Source organism: Danio rerio, chromosome 20 (assembly GCF_052040795.2).
Source record: "Danio rerio strain M-AB ecotype USA chromosome 20, GRCz13ab, whole genome shotgun sequence".
Classification (NCBI taxonomy): Eukaryota; Metazoa; Chordata; class Actinopteri; order Cypriniformes; family Danionidae; genus Danio; species Danio rerio.
In genome coordinates this window covers 18127384-18151071 of record NC_141040.1, presented here as the reverse complement: position 1 = coordinate 18151071, position 23688 = coordinate 18127384, and the positions used below count along the sequence as shown (strand labels likewise).

The 23688-nt window shown below is 36.4% G+C and overlaps 1 protein-coding gene across 1 annotated transcript; it reads left to right on the top strand.

Annotated features, from left to right (window-relative positions):
- Positions 1-476: 476 nt before the first annotated feature.
- On the top strand, positions 477-23457 carry si:ch73-74h11.1. Its single transcript, XM_087298095.1, has 14 exons — positions 477-609; positions 2782-2889; positions 5441-5599; positions 5694-5832; positions 6421-6590; positions 6689-6823; positions 6898-7083; positions 8946-9640; positions 11810-11952; positions 13558-13779; positions 13866-14105; positions 14193-14311; positions 16673-16978; positions 21626-23457. The coding sequence occupies exons 1-14, from the start codon at positions 553-555 to the stop codon at positions 22418-22420; spliced, it is 3474 nt and encodes a 1157-aa protein (XP_087154221.1). The 5' UTR covers positions 477-552; the 3' UTR covers positions 22421-23457.
- The last annotated feature ends 231 nt before the right edge of the window (positions 23458-23688 follow it).

Below are 23688 nucleotides of genomic sequence, written 5' to 3'. Positions count from 1 at the left end.
GAGTACACAAAGGTGGAGTATGTCAAAAGTGAGCAATTCACGGCTTCACTTTGTTTCTGTACATAACCTAAAGGCATCATTTGCATGTACATGCACTGGGTGTTACTAATTTCAGTCTTGTCATTCACACTGCCACTAAAATTATTATTTTTTAATCCAAAATGACCCTTTTTATGCTCATGCACACCTGTAAAACCTTACATACAGCTGCCACTAAAACTTTAGATTTTAGTATAAATGTTTTATGTGCTTCTTTCACATAAAACAAAACTGATTGTGAACTTCATACACAGTAAGTTGGGAAAGAGATGGAAGGGGGCTCCTTTACAACAGAAACACTCTCAAGTTTGGGAGGTGTTCAAGAGAAAATGTTGTTTCAAAGGCCCCACCCAAAAGTGATTAGAAACCTGCCCCCCCCCCCATTTCCAACCCTCTCCTCAAACCTTCTACACAAGCACAGCTCTGATCAACAGGTCACGGCTGAAAGTGAAGGACGAGAGAAGACGTAAGAAACAAGGACTGACTGCTTGCAGTTTTAAAACCACAGCAGTCATGTCTCCTGTTTGGCTTGGACAAATACTTTTGGTCTTGCTGATGTTCAGGATTGTGGTAAGTGACAGAACCAATAGGTGTTAGGGCACCAAATATATTGCATATTCCGCCATATTGTGTTTGTTCTAAATTATATTTTTACAGGTAATGATGACTAAGCACTATTTATTAATAACATACTATAACTTCACATATTTGCTACAGTTGGTCAAACTAACTCTTAAAACTTAAAATGTTTTTAATAAATAATAATTATAAAAATAATAAGCTTTTATATGTAACATTTTGTAGTGTTAAATTTATAGACTTGTTCAGATCAGTTCTGAAAAGACAATTAAATGTTAAGCACAAGCAATTAAAAGCATAGTGCGTATGAAAATAAGTGTCATAGTCCTTAATTGGTAAGGCCTAATGTCATCTTAATCCTTGGCAGGGAGACGTACTGTAGACGAGCTATCATAGCTGATATGAAAAGTGCCTGTGGGTAGCATAGTCTCAAGTTAAAACCTGCAGGTTCTTACTGCAGATATGTAGATAGAGGCACCTCTGTGTATGTGGAACAACATGTTCTAGTTTAGTTTACTGTAAAACAGAAGGATTTAGTTACTGTATAGGCATTCAGATCACGTCACATTTAAGGATGTTTTTTTTTTTTTCAATTAATGTATATTCACATCTGTGTACAAATACTACTGGCATGTCTTGTGTGCTGTAATGCTCAAAAATAATTTCCAAAAGTATTTACAAACACAGAGAGAAAGTGCAAAAGGGTAATGTTCACATGGTATGCACTAGTGCTGCAATAAATCATTGTTGTATGCATTTATGCACATAAATAAATAGTATTTTGATCTATTTTTCTTAACCCTCAACAGAGGCCAAACATAAACTGTTTACAGTGTAGATAGAATTGGCGTGACTTGTCATGAAGGTCACTAAAACGGCACCTAATAATGCAGTTATTCCATATTACCTTTGTTTTTATGGCTACACACTTTAGACCACCTCCAAACACTTGTACATTTTGATTATCTCCTTAAATCAAAGATAAGTGATTAACCTCATTAGGCTCCAGGATCTGAAATGGCAGTGTCTGACAAAAGTAATTGTAGGGGTGGTTTTTTTTAGTATATTTAAGTATTTCTATTTTAGTATATATATGTTAAACTACATAAATATACATAATATAACATAAATATATTACTAATTATGTGGCTGAAATTGCATTGAAGGAAAATGTTTAATCAGGTTAAACTTGGCATTGATATCTATGTTGTACTATTTGAGCTACAAGAAGTCTTTCCACATTAGGGCTGGGCAATTTGGTTGATTTATTTCGATTAATTGAACATTGTAACTCAATTGCAATTAATGAACGATTATTTTATTTATTTATTTATTTATTTATTTATTTATTTATTTATTGCCTTCACAGTTCACCAACAACTGTGTACAACTTGTGTACAGTAAATATGCTCACATTATTCAAGTGAGAGATTTTTGAATGAAGGGTGCATTACTTGATTTTAAAATGACTGAAGAAAACATACACTATCTACTATCTTTGATTGTTTATTGAATATCAAATTTGAACAACTGAAAATAAAACTCACAGTGTCTAAAACAATCAGTGACTGTTTTATTATAAAAAGTACAAATAAATAACTTGTAAAATTTTGATCGATTATTGGTTCTAAATGTCAATTTTGATTACTTTTTGATTAATCGCCCAGCCCTATCCCTCATAAAAAAATTGATATGTGGTAATATAAGGAAATTATTTATGCAGTATGTCAAACATGTTCGTATTTGGATTTTACATATAAAATATATCATTAACGCATTATTTATTTCTAAGTGTTGCAAAAAAATGCACACTTTCACTTATATGAAACACTCAAATATAATAGCTGTAATTTTTTAAGTGTTCATAAATAGCCACACACACACTAATAATATAATAATATGTGTACTTTATAAATGTAAAATTTAAACATAAACCTGTCATATATGTAATTTGCATACATCAATTCATTTCAGATTTCTATATTGGTTGTTTGTTTTGTTCATTTTATCTTAAGTAGTTTCTCGTAATAGCCCAAAGAACATATAAAATAAATGATTGTGGGGTAGATATGATAGAATGAATAACTGATCATGTTTTTCAATGTCAATGCTAAACGTTGTAAATGTTTAAAAAATATATATATATTTTTTTGTTTTTTTTAGGGATCAAAAGCCAACATCAGATCTCATCGGAAGAAGCGAGAGTGGATTCTTCCACCAACAAGACTTTATGAGAATGTAGATTACACAAAAGAGGAATATGTGGCAAAAGTAAGCATTAGTATTTTATGTGCGACTGAACACCTGCTGCCTGGTTTTTGTCACTTTGTTGGTATGTTCCCACAAGCAATGCCGGTCATTTTAGACTTTGTAGGAACATTCTTTTGGATTCCATCAGGAAAACACCACATAAATCATGCTGAATTATTTTATATTTTTTAAATGTTTTCTGTGAGGGTCCGGATTAGGGCTAGACTTGAGCTAAGAGGACAGAATTATATTGTCCGAAGAAGAAAAAAATCTTCTATTAGAAGTCCCCATAAAACATGAAAACTCAGCATGTATGTCTGGGTCGGTGTTTGCTGGATGTTGGCCTCACTAAAAAGCATATTTTGCATATGGGTGGCCCTGATAGTCTTTCCTTGTTTGTGCAATCATCTGAAAAACACGAGATCTGGACGCACTGGTTCTTCTATAAGCTGCATATTTCACCTGTTTCATAAATTCATCCTATATGCAGCTCCATATCTGAGACTCAGCAAAAACCAAAGCTGTTAGCATTTATATTTGAATTAGAGCAAGTATTATTATTTAATCCTTACTTTGTGTGTGTGTGTGTGTGTGTGTGTGTGTGTGTGTGCGTGCGTGCGTGCGTGTGTGTGTGTATGTATATATATATATATATATATATATATATATATATATATATATATATATATTCATTCATTCATTCATTCATTCATTCATTCATTCATTCTCTTGTTGGCTTAGTCCCTTTATTAATCCGGGGTCGCTACAGCGGAATGAACTGCCAACTTATCCAGCAAGTTTTTACGCAGCGGATGCCCTTCCAGCCGCAATCTATCTCTGGGAAACATTCACACACACACTCATACACTACGGACAAATTAGCCTACCCAATTCCCAATTTACCTGTACTGCATTTCTTTGGACTGCGGGGGAAACCCACACGAAGGCAGGGAGAACATGCAAACTCCACACAGAAACGCCAACTAAGCCGAGGTTCGAACCAGCGACTCAGCGACCTTCTTGCTGTAAGACGACAGCACTACCTACTGCCACACTATATGGTTGAAGTCAGAATTATTAGCCCCGCTTTGAATGAAATCAAATGATGTTTAACAAAGCAAGGACATTTTTACAGCATGTATAATAATATTTTTTTCTTCTGGAGAAAATCTTATTTGTTTTATTTCGGCTAGAATAAAAGTAGTTTTTACAAAGCCATTTTAAGGTCAAAATTATTAGCCCTTTTAAGCTATATTTTTTTCCGATAGTCTACAGAACAAACCATCTTTATTCAATAGGTTGCCTAATTACCCTTATCTACCTAGTTAAACTAATTAACCTAGTTAAGCCTTTAAATATCAGTTTAGCTGTATAGAAGTGTCTTGAATTATTTACTGTAATTATGGCAAAGATAAAAAGAAATCATTTATTAGAAATGAGTTATCAAAACTATTATGTTTAGAAATGTATTAAAAAATCTTCACTTCATTAAACAGAAAATTGGGAAAAAATAAATGGTTCTAATAATTCAGGGGGACTAATAATTCTGACTTCAACTGTATATAAATATAAGCTTCTTTAACAAACTGAGAATAGAAATCGATGAAAGGGTAATGGAAATTGTTACTTACCTTATACGTTGTCTTGAAATTGAATCGCGGTTTAGTAAATTCCACATATAAGCCTTCAGGCCATTGGGTTTTCACTCGAGGAACATAAACTTCATGTGAGGCGAAAATTTACTCTAATTTTTAAGAATATACAATTCCATACACCGGTAAATAATTTAGCTAACTGCAACGAGCCATTGTTCAATATATTTTAACTCTCGAATTTACCAAGATTTACCAGCGTGGATGACTGAGAATGATGCACAACGCATGGAGATTCTGCCTGCGAAATTAGCTTTAAAATAGGACGCTTTGAGGGTCATTCTACATTAACGTACATTCTTCTGTTTTTTAGACTTAACAGCATATTACACATAAAAAAATCTTCAGGTTTAGCTACATTGACATTTAGCTACAATAAATACATTTTCTATTTATTTTAAAACGAAACAGAGTTTGAACAATTAGCCTACTCTCTTTTTTCTTGGTGGGGGGGGGGGGGGGTCATAAATGTGACAATGATTGTTTTAACACCATAAAAGGTGTTTTTGAGGTCAAAACTATCATTCTACCATTAAAAATGTAACAGTGAAATATGGTATATGATGTAAATTACATAAAAAACTAATAGAAAAAAATGATTAAAATAAATTAATCATAATGGCCTAGTTGTTGATAATTTTTTTTCTGTATCTTTGCTAAATATGCTGAAATAAAGTATAATTGGACAAAAAAAAAAAAAAAAAAAGTTGGTAACACCAGTGACAAAAAATGGTTCATGCGATCTTTAGGCTCATTAAAATCATTGTGCTGTCATGTGTTTTCATAAATTCAATTGGTAATTGATTAACGTAGTCTAAGTTTAAATGTTAAATAAAGAAATAGATTTTTAGTACTTTTCCTAAACAAAAAGTGCATGTTTTCATGTTTTTTTCTTGTAATATTGTCTTGCTCTTTTCTAGATTCGCTCTGATAAAGATATTAACTGGCAGGTGGTGGAATATGGATTAACAGGTCATGGTGCCAACAAGCTACCCTATAATTTGTTTGTTATCAATCCTGAGAATGGTTATGTCAAAGTCACAGGTCTGCTAGACAGAGAAAAAACATCTTCATACAACGTGAGTTGTGTCCCGTGTTTGGGATAGTCAAAGCTACCGAAATGACAATTGACTGAAAAAATTAATTACTGAGAAACATTTTTCTTTTGTGCAGCTGACTGGCATTGCTAAATATCGTAACGGATCAATAGCTGAAGAAAACATTATGCTTAAGATTAAAGTTGAGGATCAGAATGATAACTTTCCGATATTCAGAGAGCAAAGTGGATCTGTGAAGGAAAGCAGCAAGATTGGTGGGTTCATTTATTTATTATTTTTCTGCTCTCTGAATTATGACAGATTCTCCACCACATAATTAAAATAAAAAAATAACTATTCTGACATGTAATTTGTCTAAATTGATATGAATATCTTGAAACTTACAAATGAATATATTGAAGTTGAAACTTATGTCTGTGTTTCCATGTCATGTTATTTTTTGAGCTTTAAGTTTTTTTTATTTTTTTATTTTGAGTTTAGCATCTGTCAATTCTGTTTTTGAAATTGAATGAATATATCAGCGCTTTAAGTTTATATCACAATTAATACTTTTATTCATATTTTTTGTATAAAATTGATTTATTATTTGATTTATATAATTTATATCTGAAAAAAAAGTCAGAAATGCAGATTAGAAAAGTCGAAATTCTTATGTACGAGTTCGAAGTTAAGGATTGTGAGATATAAAGGGAAATTTTAGGTTGGGGAAACAACCATTCTCCATTAACAGATGATACTAATTAATATGCGGTAAATTTGCATAAAATTAAAAAAAGTATATATATTTTAATAGATAACAGCAAGCAGCTGCATATTATCTCAACATTATTATGAAATTACAGGAACACCTGTTATGCAGATAAGAGCTACTGATGCAGACGAGGAGGGCACAATCAATTCCAAAATAGCATACAGTATAATAAAACAATCCCCTGCAGAATCAGGAAATATGTTCTCCATCGATAGAGCAACTGGGAATGTCTATGTGAAGGAGAAAATCCTGGATCGAGAGGTAACATGAAACGGATAAAAATATCCCATGATATTTGCAGGTTCATGTAAAATGCAACATGATAGTTTAAATTCAGGTTTCTGGACATTTTTTTACAGAGACATGATAAATATACTTTAATAGTTCAGGGAGTTGATATGGACGGACATCCATCTGGCAACACAGGAACAGGCACAGTGCATATTAATATTCTGGACATAAATGACAATGTTCCCACTCTTGAGAAAGAAGAGGTAAGAACTAACAAATGGAAGTTGTTGCATTTTTAAGGTTTTGTATTTAATAGCTTTTGTTTTTCCTCTATTAGTATTCAGGCAGTGTTGATGAAGGTGTGGTTGATGTGGTTGTCATGAGAATTAAAGCCCAGGACAAAGATCTGAAATTCACTGATAACTGGCTGGCAGTGTTTGACATTCAGAAAGGAAATGAAGACAATCTCTTCTCCATTGAAACAGACCCTAAAACCAACGAGGGAATTCTAAAACTCATCAAGGTAAATGCTTTGTTTAATAAAAATACAGTCTTTTATATAATAACACTTGTTCAGGGCTCAAAACAGTCATTTGTCCTATAAATTTTTGCTTTTTTTTTAATGCGTAAGCTTGTAAAATGTATGATGATTTACAGTATGTGATATTTAAAAAAGGATACTTCAAGTAAGTAATAAATACTTTAAAAAACATAAACCAATACGAACTCAATATACAGTGAATCATAACTGAGTACATCACACTTTGAAAATTAATATTTGTATCCATTTCTCAGTGAATATAGGCAATGCGTTTTGATTTGTGAGGGGTATACTTATATATGCTGAGTACTGTATGTGTGTATACGGAGTTTAAGTCAGAATCATTAGCCTCCCTAATTTATTAACCCCCCTGTTTATTTAATTACTTTTTTATTCAATAGTTGGTTCTGTAGACTATTAGGGAAAAAATTAAAGGGGCTATTAGTTTTGTCCTTAAAATGTTTTATTAAAAATTAAAAACTGCTTATATAGCTGAAATAAAACAAATAAGGCTAATAATTCTGACTTTAACTTCAAATATATACACATACATTATACTTAGCATATATAAGTACACCCCTTAAAAAATGTCTGACTGTCCACAGAACAAACCATCATTATACAATAACTTGCCTAATTACTCTAATCTGCCAGGTTAAACTAATTAACCTAGTTAAGCCTTTAAATGTCACTTTAGCTGTACAGAAGTGTCTTGAAAATTATCTAGTCAAATATTATTTACTGTCATCATGACAAAGATAAAATAAAACAGTTATTAGAAATGAGTTATTAAAACTATTATGTTTAGAAATGTGTTAAAATAATCTCTCTGTTAAACAGAAATAAACGGGGCTAATAATTCAAGGGGGCTAATAATTCTGACTTCAACTGTGTGTGTATGTGTGTGTGTGTGTGTGTGTGTGTGTGTGTGTGTGTGTGTGTGTGTGTGTGTGTGTGTGTGTGTGTGTGTGTGTGTTTAAAATATTACATAAATAGGCAGAGAGAAAATATATCATTTAAAACAGTAACACTTTACAATGTGTCATTTGTTAGCATTAGCTAACTCTGCATGAAAAATACACCTAAAGCATTCATTATAGCTAAAATGAATAAATATGCCTTTTAATTTGGATAATGTAGTAATGTAATAGAACATGGTTGTATTGTTATTAACAACGATTAGGAGAGATTACAGCAAATTGATCATTGTTAGTTTATTTTAGTAAATGCTATGACTAATGTTAACTAACAGCCCTTAAAGTGTCCAATTATTTTCAGTTATGAATTTTTTTTAAAACAAAGGTTATAAACATTCTCACATGTTTAAATTTATTCAAGTAGTAAGACAAGGCTGTTATCAACTTTTACACTACATGCCTACTGTTAAAAGTGCAGTATATTAAAGTGATAGTTCATCCCATTGTTCATCATTTATTCTTCTTCATATGGTTTTAAATCTTTATGAGTTTCTTTCTTTGTTAAACACAAAATAAGATATATGGAAGTAAGCTGGTTGATGGGACCCATTGACTTCCATAATAGGGGAAAATAATACTATGGAAGTCAGTGGGTACCAGCTGCCACCATTTTTTTTAAAATAGCTGCTTTTGTGTTCAACAGAAGAAAGAAACTCAAACAGGTTTGTGAAAAATGAGGGGTGAGTAAATCTTGACAGATTTTTTCGTTTTGAGTAAGCTATTTAATATGTGTGTGTGTGTTTCATTTTATGTTAAAGAGCCTGAGGCAATTTTGGAATTTCCTGTTACTGTTTAAATACTTAAAATTATACAATCTGATTTATACCCGTTTTATCTTTTTCCCCATGCCTGTCTACTTTCCTGAAGCCTGTTGATTTTGAAAAGGTCAAAGAGCTGGACCTCAATTTGGTTATATCAAATGTAGCTCCTTTTATAAACGGAAGTGCTTTAGAGCTGGACGTCAATCTGGACAAGGGTGGAGCAGGTGCCGGAGCAGGGGCTGGGGTGGGAGCCGGTTTGGGAGTTGGATTAGGAGTAGGGTTAGGTTTAGGGTTAGATGCTGGACTGGATGCTGGACCGAATGCTGGACTTGGTGCAGGATTGGATTTAGGTGCTGGACTAGATGCAGGACTAGATGCTGAACTGGATGCTGGACTAGATGCTGGACTAGATGCTGGATTAGATGCTGGACTGGATGCTGGAGTGGATTTGGGTGCCGGAATGGATGCAGGTGGAGATGTTGGGCTTAAGCCTGGAGTTAATCCTGGAGCCAAGCCTGGTCCTTCACTTGGTGTCAAGCCAGGGCCAAAACCAGGGCCAAAACCAGGAACAAAACCTGGAACTAGTCCTTCTGGCAAACCTGTAAGCGATCCTGATAAAAAACCAGCTGGGAAAGGTTACCCGGTTAAGATCAGTGTAAACAACCTACCTGACGGGCCTGGCTTCTCACCTTCTGTGAAAGACTTCCCAGTGTCAGAGGATCCAAATGAAGATTTCCCTGTGGTGTTGGGCACCTTTGCTGCTTTAGATGGAGACACTGGAGAACCAGCTGAAAATGTGAGGTAAGCATTGAACCAAGGTAAAGATCATATCAGTAGTATACTACTGCTAGTTGTATACATTATTATGTTGGCTTGAGAAAGCCAACAGACTGTTATATTACATAAACCTCTTCTTCTTCATTTGTCTTCTTCTTCCTCTTTTTCTTAGACTATTTTAAGAACGCATCTCCTCTTAGAGTGTTCATACTACAACCACCAAACTCCAGACCCCTAAACTAATTAAGTAGCAATATCTTTTTTTAACTTATCCGACTTATGATTTTCCAAAAACTGACCAGGAAAATTCTGAAAAGTCCCATTGACTTAACATTGGAACAAAAATTTGTGCCCTCGTAACTTTGTGCCAGATTGTCATACAGACTTAAGGTTGGGCTTATTTAACTCAGACTACCAATCTGCCAATCACTGATAACCTTTCAACTTACTAGCCACACCCTAGCAACCACTTACGGCACCCTAGCAACTGTATAGACTTCCATTATAAAAAACTGCCATTGACTTTACATTGGACATACTAACAACATACCAAATCATGCTAACAATACCAATTATTCTAGAAACATACTAATCATACTAGCAATATGCTAGTTCATACTATAAAAATACTAGCAACATGCTAATTCATATTAGAACTATGCTAATTTATGTTAGCAACTGCCTAGCAACTACTCAGAACACCTTAGCAACGACCTAGAACACCTTAGTAACTGCCTAGCAACACTTTAACAAAACATAGCAACCACCTAGCAACGCCTTAGCAACCGCCTAGCAACCAATCAGAACACCCGAGCAACCACCTAGCAAAACCATAGCAACACTCAGAACACCCTAGAAACCATCTAACAACAACTTAGAAACAACCTAGAACACCCTAGCAACCACCTAACAACCAATCAGAACACCATAGCAACCGTCCAGCAACACCTTAGCAACAGCCTAGCGACACCTTAGCAACCACCTAGCAAACAATCAGAACACCAAAGCAACCACATAGCAACAATCAAGCAACACTTTAACAACGTCCTAACAACACCTTAGTAACCACCTACCAACAACTTAGCAACTGAATAGCAACCACTCAGTACACCCTAGCAACCACCTAGCAACACCTTAGTAACCAAATAGCAACCACCCAGAACACTATAGCACCACCTTAGCAATCACCTAGTAACCATTCAGGACACCCTAGCAACCACCTATCAACATCTTAGCAATCACGTAAAACACCGTCGCAATGCCTTAGCAACTACTTAGAACACCCTAGCAACCGCAAAGAAACAACTTGCAACCTCCTAGCAACACCTTAGCAACCACCCAGAACACCATAGAAACATCTTAGCAACTGCCTAGCAACTACTCAAAATACCCTTGCAACCACCTATTAACATCTTAACAACTACATAAAACATCCTAGCAACACCTTAGCAACTACTCAGAACACCCTAGCAACTGCATAACAACAACTTGCAACCCCCTAACATTACCTTAGTAACCGACTAGCAACCATTCAGAACACCATAGCAACCACCTAGCAACACCTTAACAACCAGTCAAAACACCCTAGCAACCCCTTAGAAACTGCCTGTCAACATCTTAGCAACCACCTAACAACACCTTAGCAACGTCCTAGCAACACCTTAGCAACCACCTAGCAACACCTTAGCAACTGCCAAGCAAACACTCAGAACACCCAAGCAACCACCTAGTAACATCTTAGCAACTGCCTAGCAAACACTCAGAACACTCTAGCATCCGCCTAGCAAACACTCAGAACACTCTAGCATCCGCCTAGCAAACACTCAGAACACTCTAGCATCCGCCTAGCAACACCTTTGCAACCACTCTATCAACAGCTTAGCAAGAATTATGCCAATCCATACTAGAAACATGCTAACCTATATATAGTTTAACTGTTTCAGTCTTCTTAAAAACTACTTCAAGCTTTCAGACTGGGTTTTCTCAAGCCACCATAAAGTTTGTCTATGAACTGTACTTTTCTAGTTAGTTTTATTTTGCATTTTAAATATAGAAACATGTAGATTTAGTTTGTTTTTACCATTGATTTCTGTGATTGTTTTTTAATGATTTCATTATTACCATTTATGTACCCAAAAATCATTAGTCAGCTATAGTCATATCATTATTTTTGACCATTGATTAAATACTCAGGTATGCCAAAGGTCACGACCCCGATAACTGGATAACCATTGATGAGGAAACTGCTGAGATTAAGCTGACAAAGGCTCCAGACAGAGAATCAAAGTTTTTGGTCAATGGAACCTACTTTGCAAAGATTATCTGCATGACTCAAGGCAAGCATCATCATTTTTCATTGGTTTCATTCATCACTGAAATTAATTCAATCTGTCAGGGAGCAAAATTTGGACATTTAAAAGGGAAAGAGAAAACCTAGATGCATAAATCTTTCAAAAATGTCTTTTTAAAATAACGAATGTGTGGTAAATATGTTGGTAAGAATGTTAATATTCTCCTTTAAATATTTATTATTTATTGAAACTTTTGTCGCTGCAATATTATTTCAGTAAAAAAAAAAAAAGCTAATAGAGCCAACCAGTGATGCTGTACTTATCAAACAGTCAGTCACTGCATTTCTGAGAGTAAAAGTAATAAATAATAAAGTTTCAAAGTAAATGTTTCGTAGAATAATTACTTAAAGAGGACCTAACAATCATTTAAACAGGACCTATTTTTACAACATGTAAAAGTCTCTGATGTCCCTAGAGTGTGTAGGTGAAGATTCAGCTTAAAATACTCCACTATTAATGTTTTATAACTCTTAGAAACTCTCCCTTTTAGGCTTCAATAGTATCTGGATGCAGCCTTTGTGATGCAAGCTGAGATTGCATCACTTAGGGATGCAACGTCAGACACAATGCACTCAGGTAGGGTTAGGGGTGGGGTTAGGTGAGCGCATTAAAAAGCATTGGATGCAGCACAGATTGCACTGCACCAGGTCTGTATCCAGATCCCTCTCTTAGGCTTTGATCCCAATTGTGCCATTTTGATGACCGTTGCTTTAAATTCAAATGAGATTGTGCTGTCAGGCATCTTCAAAAAAGGAGGAGCTAAAAATACCTAGGTGTCAGCAAAGTGGCAGATTCAAAAACAAGACTAACCTATGCTAATGAGGGAAAGATCATCACAATTGGGCCGGGCTTTCCACCTCTGATGACATGTACAAAAGGAGAATGGCCGGCAGCTAGCTCTCTGCAACTCTCACATGGTCGCCCACTGAAGCTAAGCAGGGCTGCGCCCGGTCAGTACCTGGATGGGAGACCACATGGGAAAGCTAGGTTGCTGCCGGAAGTGGTGTTAGTGAGGCCAGCAGGGGGCGCCCAACCTGCGGTCTGTGTAGGTCCATCCAGGCCAAATCTGCCCACTGGCCTTTGTCCATCATGGCCTCCTAACCATCCCCATATTCCAATTGGCTTCATCGCTGTCTCCTCTCCACCAATCAGCTGGTGTGTGGTGTGCGGTCTGGTGCAAAATGGCTGCCGTCGCGTCATCCAGGTGGATGCTGCACACTGGTGGTGGATGAGGAGATTTCCCCCATTGTGTGTAAAGCGCTTTGAGTGCCCAGAAAATATATAAATATATATAATGTAAGGAATTATTATTATTATTATTAATTATCAAAGTGTTTCTGCAGACTGTTCTGATCAAGTGTAATTAAAAAAATAGAATGAATGAATTTTCATGATTAGAAACTGGTTATATTCAGAGACTATTGCCACACAGCTGTGTTTAAATCCCTTTAAAAGTGATTATAATATTAATAGGTGCCTTTTAAGATATTCACTTTCGTATTAAAATGCACAAACAACAAGGCCTTATCGCATTGACTAAGTTGTAAAGTTTCCTTAATTAATACCTACATATTTTCTTTCACATTTTAGATGTGCCAGCTAAAACCGCTACCGGCACAATAGCATTAAAGGTGGAGGATACCAATGACCACTGCCCCACACTGACCAGCTGCTATCATCAAACTTGTGATAACAATAAAGTGGTAAATGTCACAGCTTTCGATGAGGACGCCGATCCAAACGCCACACCTTTCCAATTTGCTCTGATAGAAGAGGAGAGTGTCGGAAAATGGCAGATGGTGCCAATAAACGGTACAGATAAAGAAGGTTTATTGTCTTAAAACCACACAAACTCCAATAGAATTGATAGGACTTCTGTTCTTTTGTCTTATTCACAGGAACCACAGTGAGTTTTCATACACAGGAGACTTTGTGGCCTGGCATTTATGAGCTGACAGTGAAGATCACGGATGCTCAAGGTTTGGCTTGTCCAGACAACCAAAAGTTTGAGGTTGAGGTGTGCAGCTGTGAGGAAAAAAGCTCATGCGGGCCGAGGCTTGCTGCACAGCGCAGCGTCCCACTCAAAATAGGAAAGCCAGCTCTCGGCTTGTTCCTCAGCGGCGCAGCTCTACTCTTGCGTGAGTTATCCAATCACCCAAAACATTTAAACAGGCTGTCCCAGGATTAAGATTATCATACATACTTTGTGTTCTTTGCATTTTTAGTGGTACCGTTCCTTCTGCTCTTCTGCCAGTGTGGGACCGTGAATGAGTTCACAGATTTGCCATTTGACGCTAAAGAATATCTTATTCCATATCACACTGAAGGCATAGGGGAGGACAAGGTAAAAAAAAAATAAGTAAATAATTATAACCTGATTGGACTGGACACTGACTTTAAACAAGGGTGTCCAGTACTGTTCATGAAAGGCCAACACCCTACATATTTTTGCCAAACCAGTTTGACTAGAAGTTTCAGGGTCATATTTTATTGCAAAGGGCTCATTTCTATGATTTAGTCCATTCAAAGGGTTAACCCTTTAGTGTGAGAACTTCAAAGTAATAGAGGAACCAAAAAAAAAAAAAAAAAATAGCTCTGCACAAAGAATTATGAGAGCAAGTTTTTTTTGCAGGTGCAAATTTGTTTTATAACTGGAGTTAACTTGTTAACAAAGGTTTGGCAGTGGAACCAAGCCTCTCTTCCTCTCCTTAACCAATCACCTACTCCCTAAAACGTATTTAAGGCAGACTAGCCCTCTAGCACTGTTCTTCTCATTCTCTTGAACCCACCCTCCCTCCCTCATTTTTCTTGCTTTCCATTAACAATCCTTTTAACCCTCTCTTCCCTCCGAGGTTAAATCGGGGGGTCCAGTCACTCTACCAAAATGTTACAAAGACTGGGCATCATCAAAGGACGCCCGATCAACCTACCTACCTGTTCACTGTTTATCTTCTTACATTCCTTCCCCTTCATCCCACTGTTCTCTCACCATCTTTTTGATTCCTACATTTCTACAATGAAGTGTAGCTCAAAGTGTGACATGGTCCATGTCATTTTAAAATAAAAAATAAAAAAATGTTTTGGCTCTTAATTTACTAGTGGTTTGGTGGATCACAAAATGGTTCAGATTTCTTTCATAGTTTTTGATTTGGACAATTTGGATGATTTTTTTTTTTTTTATCAGAAAAAAAAGGCAAATACAGTTTACTTACCCTTTACAATGGGAACACTCTCATTTATCAAATATAACCTATACTGCATTCTTAACCCTCTACCGCATGATGTTGCCAAATGCCAACATGATATTTGTGTTTATTTCCCTGCCACTGTTTTTTTAAGACCAACATTCACATTTTTTGTTGGAAAAAGAAGACCTTAGTTTATCCAGTGATGTGCTTTGGTTGTCACATGACATGCAGTATTTTTCTGCAGCATGATTTCTGATAGACTGTCGTTCATTGTGAGTAGTTGCTGAATGCAAATGTGAACATTCATAAAAACAAAGGATCAAATTATGTCAGATCAACAAAACAATTTGGATAATTTTTTTAAACAGAAAAAAGGCAAACCCAGTTTGCTTACCATTTATTATGCGAATACTCATATTTTTCATAACCTGTTAATTTTTAATAAAAAATAGCATTATCTAACTTTATAGTGAGTTATATTACACATAATTTCCCTCAGTTGGTCTCATTTAATTAAAATTGTTTACATGAATAAAAACATAATGGAACAATACTCTGTGTATATCTGGCAATATCAGTCTTTGTGACACTATGTTTACATGGACACCAATAATGTAATTTTAATACGATTAAGACAATAGTCTGATTATAGGGTCTACCATGTACACAATTTTTGATTACCTTAATCTAAAGTCATACTTGAACTAAACAGAAATTGAATTAAGACATGTGGAGTATGTCGACTTTAATTGCATTATTGAAGTGCAGTATAGACATGTAATTAAACTATTACCATCGTGTTGGATTTTTGCCGCATTTTCAACAGGGTAGTCTGTGTATACACGGCTGTTTGACACTATTCTCTGCACCTATTGTGTCAGTGAAGAACCACATACACCTGCATCATAAAATGTGGAAGGTTTTTTCCATTTGGCATGCAGTATCAAATTCCTTTAAAGCAACACTCTTCCAGCAGTTCATACTTGCATTCAATATCTTAATTGTCATAAGGAACATACATGAAATGTTCCATAATGAAATTGAAAGTGACAAACTGCAGTTAAAGTCAACAAATTAAAAATGAAACACCTGAAATTACACAAAACTCAGGAGATAACTTGGATAGCTTAGTGATGCAACTGCGTTAATTGAATTTATGTGTTATAACATGTAAAACAGGATCATGAAACTCATGTAAACATCCTAATCATGTTATTCTCTTAATCAGATTAAGGCAAATAATTTGATTACTAATGTCCATGTAAACGTAATCACTGATGAGCATTGTTAAGTAGATAAGGCTGAACAGCCTAGAAAAGGTAACCTTTAAATCTTTTTGAGTTTAAAAGAGGTGAGGGGAAATGTTTGGAATGCACACTAGTGAGAGTGAAGAGCTTGATTAGCTGGTTTAGGTATGTTTAATTATGGTTGAACTACACTGTGTAGGTCAGTAGACCTTCAGGAATGGTTTAAGCACGCCGGTTTTATAATGTAAACTTTTGTTTTTCGTCCTGCAGGAGATTCCTGCTCTCAGTGGTCTTGCTGCTACAATAGACCAAAAGCAGCTGCTTCAGGTTTCCAACACTGTATCCAAAATGCACTTTCAAACAAGTGTTGCTAATGACTCCAGAATGCTCAACCAGGACATAAACAATGATGGGTTAACAGAATCTGATGGCCGGATTTGGTACAGAGAAAACACAATTTCAACGGCCAACCACCGCAACAGTGCTCTCTATTCTGCATCATTCATTGAAGAAAAGCAAGACATTTATGGGGACATGGCATTAGGAGATGTCTTTCTGAATGAATACTTCTCTCAGGTATGGAATTAATTATATAGCAGCTTATTCATATTTAAGTTAATTCATAATTAAAATAGGGCGTCACGGTGGTGCAGTAGGTAGCACAATCACAGAATGAAAGACGCTGGTTCGAGCCTCAGCTGGGTTAGTTGGCATTTCTGTGTGAAGTTAACATTTTCTCCAGGTGCTCCGTTTTCCGCCATAGTCCAAAGACATGTGTTATAGGTCAATTGCGTAAGCTTAAAGGGGTGGTCCACTATGATTTCATATTTTAAATTTTAGTTGATGTGTAATGTAGCTGTGTGAACATAAACAACATCTCTGAATGTAAAAATTTCTAAGTTCAATGCAAAGGGAGACCTTGGGTTTTACATAGTTAGCTTAACCAAGCCTACAATAAACGAATTTTGGGAACTACAAAAAATACTTCCGCCCCCTATGAGATCAAAAAAGTTTGTTACTGTGCATCCAAACTGAGCAGGTAAGGCCCGTGGCCAGAGGCGCTATAACGTTATAGCAGAGATTAAGCTAAAAATGCGTCTAAACGCTGCTATTTCCACAGAGCTTCGTCTGTTTTTGTATTTAGGCTTCCAGAGGACACGACACAAACACAGAAGTGCTTACAGTTCAATATTAATTATGTTCCAGTGAATTATAAAATACATAGCAAGCATGATTTGACAAAACAGCTCCAGAATCTCTCCCAGTTCAATGCTGGATTGGGCTAAAATCTCCTCAAAGCAGAAGCTGTCAGGTACAACCAGTAAGTGTTTTATTAGTTAAAATTAATCATGACATGTACAGTGTCTAGCGTTAACAGTATGCTGTAGCAATGATGTAAACAATGCGAAATGCTGCTTTGCGTGCAAACGATTTAGCTACAAACTCATATTTATCAGTCAAACTGCTGTTAACACACACACTCCACCAGCACGTCCGTGTCTGTCATGTGTGTGCGCGCGCGCAACTGGCTGCACTAATTGTCTTCAGGCAGCTTTTCCATGCGTTACACATCTCAGATAATGAAGTCGCAAAAGATATGTGGATGATTCATATTACTTACACCTGCATATTCCGTATACATGTGAAAGCCGTCATGTTACGTGTTGAGTTAAAAAAAATACAAAGCTAGCAGCAGAAAAATAAATCCAGGCTCAAACAGGTAGCATCCCACATCTTGTGCTTTATTCTTCTGTCTCAATATATTACAGAAAAATAACTTAATCTGAGCGCCAGAGAAAAAGAAAGTCCCGCGCTCGTGCGCTTGTTACAGAAAGTTTACACATTCACACATTCACACACACACACACACACACACACACACACACACACACACACACACACACACACACACACACACACACACACACACACACACACACACACACACATAGACGCACATGCAAACGCTATTAAAGGAGCCGCACCCCATTTTCATTTGTTACAGACACTTGTCAGATGTTATTTTAGAGCAGGCAGGAGGTTGACTAAGGTTTACACAGCAGAAAAGCGTGTGGAGCCGATTCGCCAAACGCAGCACATTATGACGATGACCAATCAGAGTCACTTAAGGGCGGGCCTTTCAGAGGAACTAGGAAATTTGACAGTCGTTTTAATGTTAGCTGAGTAGCTGTGTGTAATCAAAGTGAGATATATGAAAAAATAACGCAATTTCCTTCAAGTGAAACATTAGCACAAATTGCTTTGCATCTTATAAACCCAACCAAGCCTTAAAATTACATTGTGGACCACTCCTTTAAATTGTCCGTAGTGTATGTGCAATGAGTGCGTATGGATGTTTCCCAGTGATGGGTTGCAGCTGGAAGGGCATCTGCTGTGTAAAACATTTGCTGGATAAGTTGGCAGTTCATTCCACTGTGGTGACCCCAGATTCGATAAAGGGACTAAGTCAAAAAGAAAATGAATGAATGAATAATTGAAATATGTATAAAGTGGGGAGGCACGATGGCTCAGTGGTTAGCACTGTTGCTTCACAAACTAAGAAAGTCGCTGAATGGAGGTTTGCATGTTCTCCCTGTGTTCGCATGGGTTTCCTTTGGGTGCTCTGCTTTCCCCCACAATCCAAACATATGTGCTATAGGTGAATTGAATAAATTAAATTGGCCGTAGTGTATGAGGGTGTGTATAAGTGTGTATGGGTGTTTCCCAGTACTGGGTTGCTACTGGAAGGGAATCCACTGCATAAAACATATGGTAGAATAGTTGCCAGTTCATTCCGCTGTGGTGACTTCTAAAATAGAGACTAAGCCGAAGGAAAATGAATGAATGAATATGTTTAGAGTGAATAAAAAAATGGCAATGTAAAGCTATAAATGACTTCAACCATTAACATTATCAAAGTAATCCATACGACTACACAATGCTCCAAGTAAGTCATCTTAAGTAATACGAATTCTTTTTGAGGAACAGCCCTTATTTTCTTGACATCTATTTTAAATAATTTTGGAACATTCATGAAAGAAGTCAAATCCTTCTTTCAAGAGTTCACGCTTAGCTGATGATTGATTATAAAGCTTAATTGGCATGCTGTCCCGGGAAAGAGCCCAGAGCTCATAAGATCCTCGAGCCTGGGGCTCCCTCTCGTTTGCAAGGCAAGAGGGGAGTTTGAGCTCTGGTAGATCCCGAGAACTCCCCTGCTGTAGTAGCTAATGAATAGATAGTGATTGTTCTTAAGAGATAACTACTAACTAGGAGCATGCATGGTGTCGATTTGTATTAGTCCATTAACTTAAGTTGCGTGTTTTTGGACTGTGGGAGGAAACCGGGGAACTCAGGGGAAACCTTCGTGTGCCCACAAGAGAATATGCAAACTCCACACAGAAATGTCGGCTGGCTTTATAAGGCTTATAACCAGTGATGTTCTTGCTGTGAGCCAAAAGTACTAACCACCGGGCCACCGTGCCACCCATTTAGGACATGAGGAGGAGTATGGGTGGAAGGGGGGATTCTTTAAAACAAAGAGGGCTGTCAGATGGAACTTAGGGTATTTACAGTGGCTTAGGAATTGTCTGATTGGTGAATTATTAATTGAATAATGCAGAGCCAACTGCAAGCAATCATAAGCATGTGATCCTCTCGAAATTAGTTTATAAATAAACTTCACTTTGAGTCAGACTTTTAAATGATTTGGTGAACATGATCATATTCATACCTTACAGTTAATTACATTTTTACTGTAAAATGGTTATGTTTAGTTTAAGGGGAGGGTTAAAAGAACTCAAAAAAACATTTTTTACACAAACTTTAAAAGTGGTTGTGCACAAATCATCATGATATAAATTATTTGTAAATGTTTTATATTTTTTTTAGCTCCAGATATGTAATGTTGGGTTTTAAATGTTTCAAATTGTACGTCTTAGCTGCATTCCAAAATACTAACACCTACATATAAATGGTGAGCCAAGCAAACCAGCTGATCCAGATGAAACCAGTCAGTTTTTCAAAACGAACTCACTAAATCAATGATTTGTTGTAAACATTTGACAGCCACACTGGCTCAAAGATCATCATAATGCAACGACTGTGTAAGAACAGTTTTAATATTTCTGGGAGATCACGGAGGGACGGTCACCAACTGTACCCAGCTTAAATGTAAAATTAAAGTTACCTGAGGTAGAAGGAGAGACACGGAGGGAGGGAGAGAGAGACAAGGAGAGCAGGCCCAAAAGCCTGATTGCAGTAGAGTCAGAGAAGATAGACTACAGAAAAGGATAGGAGCAGAGCAGGAGAGAAGCAGGCCAGGAAAAGAGAGGGCAGGAAAAGAAAACAGAGCTTGAGTTTACCACCTATTTTGTATCTTTCTTGACCATGTGACTAAAGCCATTCAAGACATTCAAACTGACCAATCAACATGTGACCACACCATAAAACCCCCAAAGTCCACACAACAGGCCCTGATCTTATCAGTTTCTGCCTTTGTAGTCAGTATGGACCTTCTTGAGTCAAAAAGACATGTTTTGTCATATAAACAAATGCATATGATAATTTAGCCTCTTACAACTGGAATTTCAGTCTTCATTCATTTTCTTTTCGGCTTAGTCCCTTTATTAATTTGGAGGCGCCACATGCAGCGTAATAAACCACCTACTTATCCAGCAAGTTTCACGCAGTAGATGCCCTTCCAGCTACAACCCATAACTTGGAAACATCATTACACACATACATACACTACAGACAATTTAGCAAACCCAATTCACCTATAGCACATTTTTTGGACTTGTGGGGGAAACCAGAGCACTCAGAAGAAAACCCACGCAAACACTGGGAGAACATGCAAACTCCACACCGAAATGCCAACTGACCCAGCCGGGGCTTGAACCAGCGACCTTTTTGCTGTGAGGCGATTGTGCTATCCACTGCACCACCGTGCTGTCAGAATTTTAGTCTTCACACCCACAAATATATAATTTGTCACTAAAGCAAATACCACTTTTACGATATTTTAAGATACTAATTGACGTACAATTTGACAGCCTCAGTCTTATTTATTTTCATTTAAATTAAATATTTAGATATTTGAAGATATATTCTTTGAATATTTATTCTTTGAAGATGTACAGTTTTGTGTTCCACAAAAACATTATACAGGTTTAAAATGACATGACTCTAAATAAATGATGTTTTTTATTTGATTTTTCAACACAGAAAGCAAGTAGTGCTGCAGCCAACCCTCCTCTGGCAGACGGTCTTCTGGTTTATGAGTATGTTGGTCAAGGATCCCCTGCTGGCTCCCTTGGATGTTGCAGCATCCTTGAGTCTGATGATGACCTGGAGTTCCTGAACAACCTGGGTTCAAAGTTTCTTACATTAGCCGAAATATGCAATCCTCCAAAGCCTTCTTTACCTCCTACCAAAACTGAACAAGTTGTCAAATCGGTTGAAACCAGCTACAAATCCGAGAGTTCTGTCAGCACTAGCACCATCCAGGTTACTAAAGAAAAAACAGCACCACAGCAGGTACAACAAAGCTCTGTAGCCAAAGTCGAGACGGTTAATACATTTGCAACACTACCAACAGCAAGCCAAACGGTTTATGTGGAACAGCAGCCTCTATTCTACTTTGTGGAAGAGCAAATGCCAAACATTTCATTCGTTGAGAGTCCCACTCAGGGTTTGTTTGTAATAAACGGGAACCACAGGATGGAAGGTTTGATTCTTCAAGACGGAAAGATTTCACAGCGTCAAGGACAGCAGGCAATGTACTTGGTTAATGGAGCCGCTGTAGCTGCTAATCAGCCAATACAGTTACAAACAGAAGGCCAGGAACAGGAGGCTGTGCTGGGATTCAGTTCTCTCTCATCTCCTATTGGATCACATAAAGGTGTAGTGCTAATGCAGACACATTTTCAGGGGAAAGCAGTGCAAGGGGATGCTGGAAGATCACCAGCGAAGCTTGAAAAACAGAACAAGAAGACCCCGTCTACTTCGTTATCTAAATAGATTCAAGAAGAACCACATAATAGGGTTCAGGGTGTTTTTTACCCAATTTGAAAAAAAAAAAAGTAGTACATCAGTACTTTGACTATTAAAATTGGCTATAGAAAGATTTAGAGATTACTACTTTGGAAACATCATTACATTTCTGTTGTGTGTGGAGATACTGGCTGTATTTTTTGGAGAATGGATTTCATGGTAAATAATTCGTTCTAATATTGATTTAATAGTTGCATACAAAGATTTGGGATTGTCTTTGTAACAATATAAAATTCTTTATTGAAAAGTGCTGGATACTCGATCATTAGTGAATACTGTAAGGGGGGTAATTATGCCTTTTGATAGACTTAATATATTTTATACAATGTTGTTAAAGCTTTATTATGAGCTTAACAAAACTTAGTAACTGGGGCTTTAGGCCCATAGCCAGACGGGGTTCGAGTGGTGCAAAAGACCCATACCTCCCTGCCAAAGGTCCAGAATTTGTCCCATATATGAGCTTATTTGTCCTATTTTGACTGCTACACCATCCTAAATAGTGAAATAATCCATTGAAAAAGACTTTAAGACCAAGCCGAATCCTCTGTTGGCTGTTGCTTCAGTGTAACTTCAGTTAATCAATTTTGGCCAATGCAAATTATTTTTTATGAGTCCAATATAAAGCTGTGCAAGAAAGTATACAATCTGATGATGTAAGGGAAGTTATATTTCTCTACTGTATTGTTTTTAAATAGAGAAAACATTTTACTAGTAACTTTTATTCTAAATCTCACTCTTGAAACAAATAATAACCCATATTAGGATTAATTTGAATCCCGTCTAGGCTATTGTTGTTATCCATAAATTTTCAGATGGACTTTATTACAAGAGAGACTACAAAAATCGTGAAGCTCAACATTATTATTATTATTATTATTATTATTATTATGTTTTAAATGTTGTATTATTCAAATGTCAAATTGTGACTGAGGAAAGTTGAATGTGCTGGCCAGTTTGTTATTTGCCTAATAAATGTCAATAGGCAACAGTTTTTTTTTTTTTTTTTTAAAAACATGAACAGATTCTCTTTTTTTCTAATGATATAGGATAAAATAAATTAGTTTATTTAAAAATCATATTTTATCATTATCATATTTTAAATTATCATATTTTTTATATTTCTTTATTTTAAATTCTCACTAAATGTTTTTGGTACATCAAAAAGTGTGTTTATGCTGACCACCCAAAAAGCTAATCCAGTTTTAAAAAGTGCTTAAAATGTCACTGAAATGCAG

What these genes read in the sequence shown, in the direction of transcription:
- si:ch73-74h11.1 (XM_087298095.1), top strand. Translation starts at nt 553, where the DNA reads ATGTCTCCTGTTTGGCTTGGACAAATACTTTTGGTCTTGCTGATGTTC. An exon ending in GAAGGAAAGCAGCAAGATTG is followed by an intron (nt 5,833 to 6,420) that starts GTGGGTTCATTT and finishes ATGAAATTACAG; the next exon opens with GAACACCTGTTATGCAGATA. An exon ending in CGGCGCAGCTCTACTCTTGC is followed by an intron (nt 14,106 to 14,192) that starts GTGAGTTATCCA and finishes TTGCATTTTTAG; the next exon opens with TGGTACCGTTCCTTCTGCTC.